Genomic DNA, 13,143 nt, shown 5'->3' with positions numbered 1-13,143 from the left:
TCAATATTTATTATCAGTCATCTGTTTGTTAAATTTGATATTAGAAAAACTTTCCTTTTTTTTAGGAGCTTGAATTAAACTTTAAAAACCTTTTTTTTATTTATGAGTTACTCTCTATTTCCAGAATTTAATTATGGATAATATTGATTATTTGATTATCATCAGGCATTTATTAGATTATTTACTTTTTATTCTTGGAATCTTTCTCTCTACTTCCAGAACTTCTTGATGGACATATTGCGTTCGGAGTCCTTCTGCATGATCTTGGAGACGGCCATTTCGAAGTCCGCCTGGTTGACATGAACCCGACGCTCTCGCAACGCATACATGCCCGCCTCGGAGCAGACGCCTTTGAGCTCCGCACCCGATGCGCCCGGCATCAGTTCAGCAATCTTGTGCAAGTTGATGCCACGCGTCAGATTCATTTTGCGCGAATGTATTTTCAGGATATCCAAGCGTGCCTCCTCGCCAGGCGGCGGGAATTCAATCTTGCGATCGATGCGCCCAGGACGCAACAGAGCCTGATCCAAGATATCGATGCTATTGGTGGCCATGATCACCTTGATGTTGTTATAGCTCTCAAAGCCATCCAGCTGATTGAGCAGCTCCAACATGGTGCGTTGCACCTCCGAATCAGCACCATGGCCCGACTTCACCCGGGCCGAACCTATCGAATCGATTTCATCCATAAAAATGATAGACGGAGCATGTTCTCGCGCCATGACAAACAACTCGCGAACCAGGCGCGAGCCCTCGCCAATGTATTTCTGGACCAACTCCGAGCCGGAGACACGGATGAAGGTGCACTCCGTGTGATGGGCCACAGCGCGAGCCAACAGAGTCTTCCCCGTCCCTGGCGGTCCAAAGAGCAGCACACCCTTGGGCTGGGCAATGCCGAGGGCATCAAATAATTCGGGATGTTTGATGGGCAGCTCGATGACCTCCTTGATCTCAGTGATCTGCGTGGACAGACCACCAACCATTTCGTAGGTGGAATCGGGCACCTTCTCCACCAGCATCAGCGACACCACCGGATCGACCTTGCTCGGCAGGATCTTGTGCAGCTGATAGCTATCGCGTCGCAAGGCCACCCTGCTATTTCTAGTGATGGCATTGATATCGAGGCTCTCGTCTACATCGACCACATATTTGCCATCGTGTCGCACTTTCACCAGCACCTTCTTCGTATCAATTGACTTGACAACCTCAGCCACATAACTGCCATGTTCGTGCAACAAGAGCAGCTCCTCGCGCAACAGTCGCACTATCGAAAATTGAATAGATGTGGCAAGTTGGCAGGGGCATCTTCTCCAGATTTACTCACCCTTCGAGTTGAGCTCGTTGCGTTGGGCTTCCAGGCGCTGAAGATTTCGTTTTTTCTCCGACAATATAAATTGCAATTCGGCAATTTTTTGCTCACAATATGAACTGAGACCGTTGCTTGTTTGGGTTGTTGGCCGTGGTGCAGTATCAATTTCCGTCTTAAATATATATTTTTTTAATTATTATTTATTTACAATTCAGAGTCATTTTCGATTACTCACCGGAGCGGACATTTTATAAATACCTATTCAAAATCTATTCTCAAAATGAATCTTTATTGCGGTTGGTCTGCAGTCGCTTTTGATTATTTTGTTGGCATGAGATGACAGTTTTAAAAGACAGTGCTGAGAAGCGTCAACACTGTTTCTTCAATAAGCTGCTGTGCAACATTGGCCAATTTTTTTGAAAAAGACTGAAAAAATACATATTAAAACAACTTATTATGATAAATACATAATATTTCATTATATATATTTATGTAATAATATATCTACAATGTAAATATTATATTAAAAAAGACGATAAAATTTGTCAAAAATAATAATTAATTATAATTCTATACAAATGTTGCTTAGGCCACTTAGACACAAATTAGTAAATAATTCTCGGCAAGTGAGCTGCATACTAAGCCTAACGGTCAAATAACGTGATTATTATTATTGCATACGCCCCAAAGTATGCCAACTTTTGTATCCAAACAATTATTAGATGTGCTCTTTCAGATACAAAAAGAGATTGTGTGAGATTCCATAATAGAAAGATTTTATTGATAAAAAATACTAACATTCCAAATATTTAAATATGGTGAAATCAGAATTTGGCATGAAAACAATCAAATTTTACTTGTTCAAGTACACAAGTTAAACTTGTTCAATTATAGATTAGGCATGCATATAAATGTTGTATTATTATTAGCAGGAAGTTATCGTAAAACTATAAATTGCACGTAACTTAGAATTAAGATATAGCTGCTGTGGCCGTAGGCCTTGCATATAAATATTTCATATTTACAAAAAAAATATTAAAAAAATACTACTACTCGAAACCTCTAATCGTGAATTATTACGAAGGCATTACCTTGAATTTTCACAAATCGAATATAAATTCACCAAATGGAAATCACGGCAAGTCAATTATTATTGGGAAAGTCTTAAATCTGAGCAAAGTATTGATTAGATTATTGATTCACGTAAAAGGCAGCTGATGATGATGTTTATTTATAAATGGAACCTTAGCGATTTAAATGTTTTTTTTTGGCTTGTAGAGAAAAAAACCAATATACAACTTTAGTATATAATCAAATCTTTTTTCCAGTGAATCGCAAATGAGAATCACAATTATTAAACCAATATTTATGATTTTATTTAGGCACTAATTTTACCGCTCCATGTTCTTGATATATATGTGATGTGCATGATGATTATTTCTATATGGAACTATAGCAATTTAAATGATTAATTGGGTCTTATAAACAAAAAACCCAATTTTAAACTTTAGTGGTATACAATTTTTAACGCATCGGCAATCACAAATGAGAATCACAATTATTAATCAATTATTTATGTTTTTATTTAAGTACTAATTATAGCACTCCATAAGCTTGATAAATATATAATCTTTTTGGTGTTTATTTATATGTACAAATTAAGTGATTAAAACCTTATTTATAAGTTTAGTGAAATCAAATTCTTACTCCGTTCAGTAATCTTAATCCCATATGATTTATTTTATGGAGTTATGGAAATTTAAATGATTAATTTGGACTTTTAAATTAAAATCCCTATAATGCAATCAAATTTAGAATCCCAAATAAGAATCACAATTATTAATCCGATATTTATGTTTTTATTTAAGTACTAATTATAACAATCCATATGCTTGATATTCAGTATAATACTATGCACAGCAATCAGTTAGATAAATAGACAACAATGAGGTGCAAAACTTTGGATTTTGTTTAACAAAAAATTCACAGCAATTTGCCCAAAAGTCAATCAAATAAAGCGAATAAATAAATGAAAGATTGCTACAACTTAAATGCTAATTAAAAATATATATACGGAAAATTTCATATAACTGACTATTTGGCTATACTGTTTGTTAAAATTATTGTTATTGTTGTTGTTGTTTGTAATGTTGCTGACAATTTGCGTGGGTTTCTTTCGTATTTTAAGTTTAACCTCCTTTTTTTTTGTTTTTTTTTTTATGCCTATACAAAGCGAAACAAGTCGCTGACATTGATATTGGTCTAGAGAAGAGTTTTTTTTTCTTTTTTTGATTTTGTTTTTCTTGTGAAATAAATATACAAAGACTTAAAAAATTAAACTATTGCTAGATGCGAGGTTAAATTGTCGTCTTCTCTGATAGCTTTTCGTGCAGCGTTGTGATATCGTATATAGCCACCAGATCTTTGTTCAGACCCTCGAATACCTGAGCGACACGCGGCTGCAGATTGTAAAAGAACAGCGGCTGATGACGTTGGGCAAAATCCATGACCATCGTCGATATCACCTTGGCGGCGGTGAAATCAGCCCCATAAATATGGGTACAATCGATGACAACCGGCAGCGTCGATTTAACGCCCTGCTTATTGATCACCTTCCTCACAAATTCCATCGATGGGAAGATTAAACAGCGATCCGGTGTTAGCATCAAGTAACGCTGACCACCCGGTGTCTGCAAAATTAAAAAGAAAAAACATAAGTATTTGTTTCGATTTGAAATAAACTCATCTTTTTATTTTTACTTACGGAGAGTGTTTCAATGCGCAACTTGGGACGTGCCGCCTGGTAGAGAATAAAGATGACATTGATGCCAATGCCGACGAGAATGCCCATTTGCAGGGGCAACACCAAACAGGCGAAGAACGCACTCAGGCCGGGTATCAAATCCGTTTCTGTTGGGAGAGAGAGGAGGTTAGCGGTTATCAAGTTGTAGTGTAAATAAGAGTGATATTGTTGGGAATTGTACGACTAGTAAGATACCCTGTACAAACACACAACAAGGATTTTTTTAGAATCTTGATTAAAAATAAACTGCTTGTAAAAGTAAATCTAGAAAATCAAGAATAATTAAAAATTTTGGGCAGATGTGTTTACTATTCCACACAGATATTTTAAACACTATCCACATTGTAGCTCAACTTTAATTTAAGCTGCTTTAGAAAATATATTTACATATAACATGAATATATAAAACTCATTAATTCCAAATCAAGGAGTTTACCTTTATCTTACATAACTGCTCATAAAAATATATATCACATGAAACTATCAGAAGAAGAATATAGAATTGTTGACTTATGTGCTAACTATTTCCTATAGATATTTTAAATACTGTCCACATCCATCTCAAATTAATCAGTTACACTGTAAAAATCACTGTAAAAAACTGCTTGGAAAAATATAGAGTAAATAATAATATTCGAATATATCAGTATCTTAAATTCTATCCTAAAGTCAACGGTTGTGTGTACTTTTTTAATGCACATATTTAAGGTACTATAAACAAATAAAACAACAAATTTTGGGTTTATTTTATATCAGATAAAAACTGTGAAAGTAACCCAGTAATCATCTTTTATTTGTTACACTCAGCAAAAAGCTTTAGAAACCCGATTTAGCATAGCAGTCGAGATATCAAATCTTATTATTTCTTTCGTTTTTTTTTAATGGTTTTCATTTCCACATTTTAGAAATGTATTTTTGAATGATTTAAAATGTGTCTAATATTTAGAAAGAAAACCATTAGAAAGGATAAAGAAGTTTCTTTTTATATATTTAGAAATTATTCCAGACAGCAGAACATATTTCTAGAATTCAGTGTGATTTTCATTTGAGAAATTTATTTGGTGATAAAATATCTATCAAAAAGATTATTTTCTTTTTTTCGTACATATACGAAGAAATTATTTCTTGATATTATTTTCTATAAAATTAGAGAAGGTCTTCCTATTATTCAGATTTTTTTTCTCGCATATTTACATATGAATCCTAAAATTCAGAAACTTTTTTCTGGTTTTGCAGGGCTGCTGTCTCCCCTCGAACAACAATGAATACTCACTTTTGCTATGCCACATCGGCTTGATGACGCGATACTGGACCATGAAGAGGACCGCAGCAATAATGATGGCTGCCAGGGCCGCCTTGGGAATGTAATAGAAACAGGGCGTGAGATAGAGCAGGGCAATGATGACAATGACACTCGTATAGAGATTGGAGAGCTGGGTGCGAACACCACTCGCATTGAGGATGGCGCCGCGGGCAACGCCTCCATTGCTGCGCAGACCCTGCACAAAAGAGTTGGCCACATTGCAAATGCCCGAGGCAATCAGCTCCTGGGTGGCATCCGTCGGCTTGCCATCAGCTAAAATTGAAGTTCATTAAAAATAAAAATTAAATAAAACTAGCCAAAAGAGAAGACTTACCAAAAGCCTGAACGACAGCCATCGTTTCGAGCAGGGCAATCAGAGGGACCACAATCAAACCGGAGCCCAAAGTGCTGACCATATCCCAGAAGCTCTGACCCTCCACCAGCACCTCGCCCGTCGTCTCATTCAGCAGCGGATCTATGTGAAAGGGAGGCGCCTGAAACTGTGGCAAGCCCTTGGGCACATAGCCGACGGTGCGCACGAGTTCCTCATTGCCACTGACCGAGAGCCAATAGCCCAATCCGGCGACGCCACAAACGAGCAGCGCATTCCTCGCCGTGCCCACCGTCCAAAAGATACCCGTGAGCAATTGCTGCCACATGGACTTGCCCTGCTTGGGGCCCACACTACAAGTGGCCAAGGCCCGCAGGCTGAGCAACACGGCAATGCAGATGAGACCCAATCCAAAGTCGGGCCAACTAATATTCTGAATGTCATTGATAATGCTAATCCACACCTGGAGAAAGGTGTTTCCACTCGTGTGTATGCCCAGCAGATCCTTCATCTGTGAGCTGAAGATGATCAAGGAGACGGCACTGGTAAAGCCAGCACCAACCGGACCCGACACGAAATCAATGAGAAACCCGAGTTGGAAAACGCCCATCAATATCTCAATGATGCCCGTGAGGAAGGTCAGCATAGTGGCCATCTGCCAACTGCCGCCGGCAATTTGAAATGAGAGCAGCGCCGATATAGCAGTCGGTCCAATCGGCACATCCTTACTCGATCCAATGAATATATAGATGAAACAGCCCAGAAAACAGGCATACAACCCGTACTGCAAATCCAGTCCAGCAATGCCGGCGTAGGCCAAAGCCTGGGGTATAACTGTGAGTGCCACGGATATGCCAGCCACCAGATCACCAATAATATAATCTTTTTTATACTGCGGCAACCAGACGAGTATTGGAAAGCGTTTCTCCAGCGTTTTACGCCGGAATATATTGTCGCAAGTGCTGCGACAACTGTCCGTAAAATGGTTCGTCGATTTGTCGGCCAATTCTTCCTCCTCCTTTTGGACGATGCAGTCGCGTGATGTGTGATAAAGGGTATTTGTGGGTATATCCACGGATATTTCGGAGCCGCCATTAAATGCCCCATTCACATGACCCGTATCTTTGGCTGTCATCTTGCCAGCCACAATTTGTCGTCTTTCTCTGTTTTTTTTTTTTTTTGCACAACACAACACTTGTCAGTCCAATAATATTTTTGCTAGTTTTTTTTTCGTTTGCGAAAGCTCTTCTTTTTTTATTTTTGTATGAATTTGTTTGTTGTATTTCTTTTAGGGTTTCAGTTACGGCTTCATCTCACCATCGCCATCAAACACTGCTATTCACTTAACCAACACTTTCATGCGACGACGAAAGTCAAACTGTTCGCGAGCGCGTTTAATGCGCGAATGAATCGAGATCGAAATCGAAATCGAGATCGAATCAGAAGCAGAAGCAACAGCAGCAGCAGCGCAGACAGCAGCGGCGACAACAGCGCGTCGTTTGTAGTGCCGAACGTTTGGGGAACTGATTATAAATAGGTGCGCGTCGTCGTCGTCTTTAATGGCAAATCCGATCGTGTCAACAGCACTCGCTGTCGCCGTCGCAGTCAACGTCGCTGTCGTCGACATTGCTCGACTAACCACCGGCTTTCGTTAGAGCAGCACAGAAAAAAAAAACAAAAACCGGCTTGCTGTCTCTGCTTGGGCTTTTCGTCTCTGCTTTGTGGCCGTCTGTGGTCTCGGCTTGGGCTTGGGCTTCGGCTTCGGCTCTCGTCTCGTCTCGTCTCGGCTCTTGAGGCGTATCGTGTAACAGACACGGCTCAAAGAAATTATAATCGCCGCAGACTGGTAGCCACTTCTTGCAAGCTCGCTTTATGTTTTTCTTACATCGGGCGGGAGGGTATTCCACACTCGGCGAAACAGTATGACGAAACTGCTTTGGGAATTTCGCATTGATATTAAGAACTTAAGAACGGGTGTGTCCTACACTCAGCGAAAAAAAGATTGCTTTGGGAATTTCGCATTGAAACTGGCACTTCTTGTTAGTTCTCGAAATTACTTTTGGGAGTATTCATTACATAACGCTAAATCTGATTTTAAGAAATTTTATCGACAAATTAGCATTACGAATTTCGTATTTCACATTGGAATATCTGAAATTAAGAATATTAACAGTCACTTCTTGTTCTGGGGTATACCACACTCCGAGAAAAAGTTACAAAATTACTTTGGTTTTAATTTTATATGTTTATATATTTATTAAGAGTTTTAGACGACACTTCTTGTTAGTTCGCATTTATATCAGGTGAGTCCAACACTCAGCAAAAAAAAAAATATATGAGGAAATTGTTTTACGAATTTCGTATTCCAAATTGGAATCTGATATTAAGAATTGTAGCTGCAACTTGTCAGAGAAAAACATGCATTGTGAAATGGCAGAGAAAGAGATTATTATAAGATAAGATATTAAGTGTCGAAAATTGCACTCTCATGGACTGACAGACGGACGGAAATGGCACAAAGTAATTATACTCTCGCTATCAAAATATACAAATACATTGTAAAATGGCTTCAACAACTTCTCATTCCCCATCAAGCATATCTATTATTAAGAATGTAATTTTAAGATTTTGAGCCTGAAGATAAGATTTACATTCGCAAATAATAAATGTGTTGTTAAATATACTTGAATCAAGACAATTTTCCCATGTTTGTAGTAAACTTTATGTATTTTTTAATTTAAAAAGAACGTTTCTGAAAGGCTATGCATTTCTAAGCATTTCAGAGATATCGTACTTTCAAATGTAAAAATTTTTCAGGAAATATAAATGATATATATGTAAGTTTTAATTAAACTGACTGGATTCTGTTCGATGAGACTATATTCCTATTTTTATTATTTAAATATATTATCTATGGTTTTTACTGCCACCAGTAAATATATTGAAGCATATAAGTTTAAGTGTATTTCGAGCCTCGTCGGGATTTACATATTTCTTAGAAAATGAAATAATTTATCTTTATAATTCAATGCCAGATGTTTGTCTAAGTGCATCAGTTCGCCTAGTTAACTTGTACAGCGGTTATTTTAGGAAAAATCAGGCTTTTCAAGATTTTGCACATGCACGTGCGAGGGAAACCCCAAACAAGATCAACAATGCAAATTCTAAGCGTTTTTCACGACAGTCACATTGCTGTTAGACACGTTTAGTTGCCATACAAGTCCATATGCACCATAAACCACACACAGTTAAAAATAGTAAAAAAAAAATAAAAAAAATTGCCAAGATTTATTTTTCTTACATGTCGAATTCACATAAGAGCTGGAATTATAATTACGAGTAAAGTGAATGGAATGTTTGTATTAGATGACAATCTGATAAATTAATGCTAAATCTGCTATGGTCGATGGGAATGTCGACAACAATAACTAATAAACTCCCGCTTGAATAAATAAATACTTCGCAGTGGAAGAATTTCCCGCTTTAAATAAATTGATTACTTTTATAGAGAGGAATGCATTGAAATCTGAATGGAATAAATAAAGTATACAATTATGAAATATATTTATTTATTTGCCATCAGCAATAATATTTACACCAAGAACTGAAACTATTCAGTTAGATATCTGACAACATGATACCTAAACTGAGCACTAAACTCTCTCTAATATAACAAGAATATAAATTAGGGTCCTTAAAAAATGCCACTTGACAAATTTTTAATTACCCATAACCATAATCATAAATAAATCGTGAAATTAAAAGTGTATTTAATCAAATCTAAACTCTTTCTTTTGAAGTTTTCTTTAAATTCAAAGCCTTATCTGATTATAATAAAAATAATTAAATGCACCATGTTTGGGCAAAAATGCTTGCTGATTTTAAGTTTAAAGATCAGCATTTTCTTAAGTTTATGACTGCAATTAAATAATGTAATACTTTATACAGCAACTGGACTTTGGGATTTCTCCATTTGGGGGTTTTACCTCAATGCTGAATGAACGCGAGCTAAATGCAAAATTTGTATCTTGTCTGTATTGAGTACGAATTGAGAATGAGCAACTACAAAGATACATAGATATTTATGTGGCGTGTGCCAAAAGCAAAATCAAATAATAACAATATAATTATTGAATGGAAAATAACGTTAAATGATACCCTATATATTTTTATTTATTTTTTTTTGCCTATAAACAGCTTTAGGCAGGCAATCAATCATATATAAAACACGCAGACCTAAGAGCACGCACGCCCACACTCACAGATACATCCAAACACACACACACACACAGACACATTAAAGATACAGCATCTACAACACGTGTTGAACGCCTGATGAAGCAAACGCATCAGCAAACTGGGAAAACGAATATCAAACGCAAAACAAAAGCATCTCAAAACAACTAATAAAAGTTATCTTTGCCAAGTCGAAGATTACATACTCTTCTAAATCGGAGATAAATTGCCAACATCTAAATTTGACTATCTATACTATGAGAGCTATATGATATAGTACTCTGAATGCATAGCTAATTCTTAAATAAAAATCTTTTTCACCAAGATATAAAAACAAGATAATTTTTCAACAGATTGTTCCTATGACAATTATAAGATATAGTAGTCCTATCTATCCTAAAGGAATATAATTATTCGCATATTAAAAAGGTTATTTCTTCGGAAATCTTGTAAAACAACAAGTTTTTTATACAAGAACTCATCGTTCGACCGATTCTGTACTATGACTGTATTGGTGGAAACGAAAAAAATGATTTGTGCCAAGTTTTATGATATGATGCTAATCAAGTAAATGTATATTATTGGAGATGTCTCCTTGAATGTGTTGCAAACATCACGATCATTTTATAATACGCTCCATAAGAAATATAAATAAATAATTATTATGCAAAGATTACTTGCACTTACAGACCTGATTCGACTTGTCCTCATCTAAATAACATAAAGTTCCCATAGGAGCTATATATATATTATAAGATTAAGACTTTCTTTGTTCGGATATAATTAAGCTAAAAATTGTTTCACACCAAAACTCATTATTCGAAATAGCATTTGTAATATCTATGGGAATTATATTTTATAGATTTTGTCTTATTATCTTGCTCGGGTATTTAAAAAATGTTTCTTACCAGAACTCATTCAATGAACAAAGCACTAGTGATGATATAGTGGTCCCATACGACCGATTCTCAGATATGTATTATCTGTAACAAAAAAAAAAAGAGTAAACAAATCAAGTTACACCAATGCAGTACTGAGAGAGTTCAGATAGTTAAGTAGATAGATAATAATAATGTATATAGATGACTTCCCCGACATGGCTATAGACAAATGTAAAATACCCTCGACAAAGGGTATAAAAACAAACCAAATTTTATATTCGAATATAAATCACAAACACAATTAAACCTCTCAAATTTTTGCGAATTTCGCTCAGATTTCTATCGCAATATGTAAATTAGATCAACAGAGATACAAAGTGAACTGACAATAGGAAAATCTGAGGAGAACTCGCTCAAACAGGTAGTCGCAGCTACTGAATGAAATGTTGCCAAAACTGAACAATATTCTAGGTGGGTAGAACCAGTTAAGATTGATAGCCCAACAAGTTATACAACAAGCAATTGAGACAAATTGAGTGATGCGAATTGGTTTTGTTGACGTTTTTTTTGTTTTTTTTTTTTTGTTGATGTTCCGCTTCTCAAGTTATTAACCCTAATTATTGCATTGCTGAAATACTTTCATGTGCGCTCACTTTGCGAATGTATTCGCTCCGGTGTATGTGAATATTCATCAATGTAGATTTGTGTTTTTTATATATAGAAATGTGGCTTTAGCCTTTCGATTATGCACAGTCACAGCCGCATTTGAGATTTATTACAGTCGCTTTTTGTTAACTTTCAAGCGGTCAGATTACGTTCCACATGCGACACGTTAGCCCGCGAGGGGAGACAAATTAAATACATGTATATATGTATAAATGTGTGTGTAAATATATATTGAACAACAATTAAAAGTTGGTTGGAGATTGTTAATTGCAATTCGTATAGAATACTTTTTATTTCCATTGCAATTGTGATTGGGCTGGCGTGCCGCTAATTGTTTAAATCATGTTTCTCATGCTCAGATCAAAACTTCCAAAACCAGTCATCGAATTTCTCACAGTTATTAGCAGCTAGTTCGAGACGTAGATGAGCATTTTTTCCTCATCTATGGCCCTAAAAATATCATAAGAGCTGCAAAGAACAGCGACACACTTTTTAGAAATTTTTTTATTGAGCTTGCTTTGGTTCAGGGTTCGAATCAATGAGCCAACCTCTAGTTTTGATTAACCATGAAAATGCATCACAATTTGTATTATATTTATTTATTAATTTAATATGAAGCAATGCATGAATGATTTTGTTTAAGAATGATAATTTCTTAAAAATATCTAGACACTTTGAATAGCAATAAAAATCTGTTTTGAATGAAATCAAACAAGATTTGAATAAAAGATGTTTTGCTTGGCCTTTGCGTGCATTCGAACAAATAAAAAAAAAAGCAATCGAAAAACGAAATAAGTTTGCCGCCTTGCCTCGAAAAGTTTTCGACTTTAATCAGTCTTATCAGACAATCAAATGAAACAAAAGTATTCAAGGCCCTTTTTGGGGTGGGGTGGTGGGTTTCCAATGGGAAAGTCTGGATAATTGGTATGCACTGCAAGCTTGGCATATTTGCGTAAGCACGTAACTGTAACTCCAGTAAATTAAAACAATTGTGCCAACAATAGTCAGCTGATCATTATTATAATCATGGCGAACATGATGAATGGATGCGATCAACTAAGTTAGCGAGACACAAACACAACTGTTAATTGTGCAGCCGATTAATTATACATACGCACAGCAACAATAAATTTATTTACAACAGGTAGGCCTACACTCAGAAAAAATCGCACTGAATTTTTGATTTTTTAAATTTTGGTGCACACGAGTCTTTTTTACACTTCCCACTAAGCTAGTCGACCTCTAAATCAAACAACAATCAAACTCTAATATAAAAGCCGAGACAGTAAATTGCAATAGGTATTTCTGAGTTTTAGTAAGAATATTTATCAGAAATGCATTTCATAATAATAGAAAATATTTATAAAAATTATTACAGAAAAAACCAAAAATTTTTACAAATTCCGTAAGATTTTTTTCTAAGTGTATTTACAACGGATTACGCAATAAACGATCAACGTTCGCCGATGTGCAGTGGAATGCATTGAGGCATGTAAATTAGTTGTCGCGAGGCTTCACGTGACTCACTTTAAACCATATTGAATATTGTGAATATGTATTGAATCGAATGCTCATATCTCGAACAGCGATTTGATATGGGATCGATCGTTGGGG

The 13,143-nt window shown here is 36.1% G+C and overlaps 2 protein-coding genes across 2 annotated transcripts; both read right to left on the bottom strand.

Moving 5' to 3' along the window:
* Positions 1 to 13: 13 nt before the first annotated feature.
* LOC6569806 (26S proteasome regulatory subunit 8) lies at positions 14 to 1,598 on the bottom strand. Its single transcript, XM_001995868.3, has 3 exons — positions 1,545 to 1,598; positions 1,325 to 1,481; positions 14 to 1,264 (listed from the first exon to the last, which is right to left on the bottom strand). Exons 1-3 carry the CDS (start codon positions 1,554 to 1,556, stop codon positions 210 to 212), a joined length of 1,224 nt encoding a protein of 407 aa, XP_001995904.1. The 5' UTR covers positions 1,557 to 1,598; the 3' UTR covers positions 14 to 209.
* Positions 1,599 to 3,148: 1,550 nt separating this feature from the next.
* On the bottom strand, positions 3,149 to 7,310 carry LOC6569807 (sodium-independent sulfate anion transporter). The gene is made up of 4 exons (XM_001995869.3): positions 5,750 to 7,310; positions 5,386 to 5,688; positions 4,074 to 4,219; positions 3,149 to 3,999 (listed from the first exon to the last, which is right to left on the bottom strand). The coding sequence occupies exons 1-4, from the start codon at positions 6,879 to 6,881 to the stop codon at positions 3,667 to 3,669; spliced, it is 1,914 nt and encodes a 637-aa protein (XP_001995905.1). The 5' UTR covers positions 6,882 to 7,310; the 3' UTR covers positions 3,149 to 3,666.
* Between the last annotated feature and the right edge of the window lie 5,833 nt (positions 7,311 to 13,143).

This window comes from Drosophila grimshawi, unplaced genomic scaffold (assembly GCF_018153295.1).
Source record: "Drosophila grimshawi isolate 15287-2541.00 unplaced genomic scaffold, ASM1815329v1 contig_311, whole genome shotgun sequence".
Classification (NCBI taxonomy): domain Eukaryota; kingdom Metazoa; phylum Arthropoda; class Insecta; order Diptera; family Drosophilidae; genus Drosophila; species Drosophila grimshawi.
The sequence above is the reverse complement of the archived record's forward strand: the minus strand, read 5'-3'. Positions and strand labels throughout refer to the sequence as shown.

What these genes read in the sequence shown, in the direction of transcription:
- LOC6569806 (XM_001995868.3), bottom strand. An exon ending in CAACGAGCTCAACTCGAAGG is followed by an intron (nt 1,265 to 1,324) that starts GTGAGTAAATCT and finishes AATTTTCGATAG; the next exon opens with TGCGACTGTTGCGCGAGGAG.
- LOC6569807 (XM_001995869.3), bottom strand. Translation starts at nt 6,881, where the DNA reads ATGACAGCCAAAGATACGGGTCATGTGAATGGGGCATTTAATGGCGGC. An exon ending in GGCTGTCGTTCAGGCTTTTG is followed by an intron (nt 5,689 to 5,749) that starts GTAAGTCTTCTC and finishes CTTCAATTTTAG; the next exon opens with CTGATGGCAAGCCGACGGAT. An exon ending in TGCGCATTGAAACACTCTCC is followed by an intron (nt 4,000 to 4,073) that starts GTAAGTAAAAAT and finishes TTAATTTTGCAG; the next exon opens with ACACCGGGTGGTCAGCGTTA.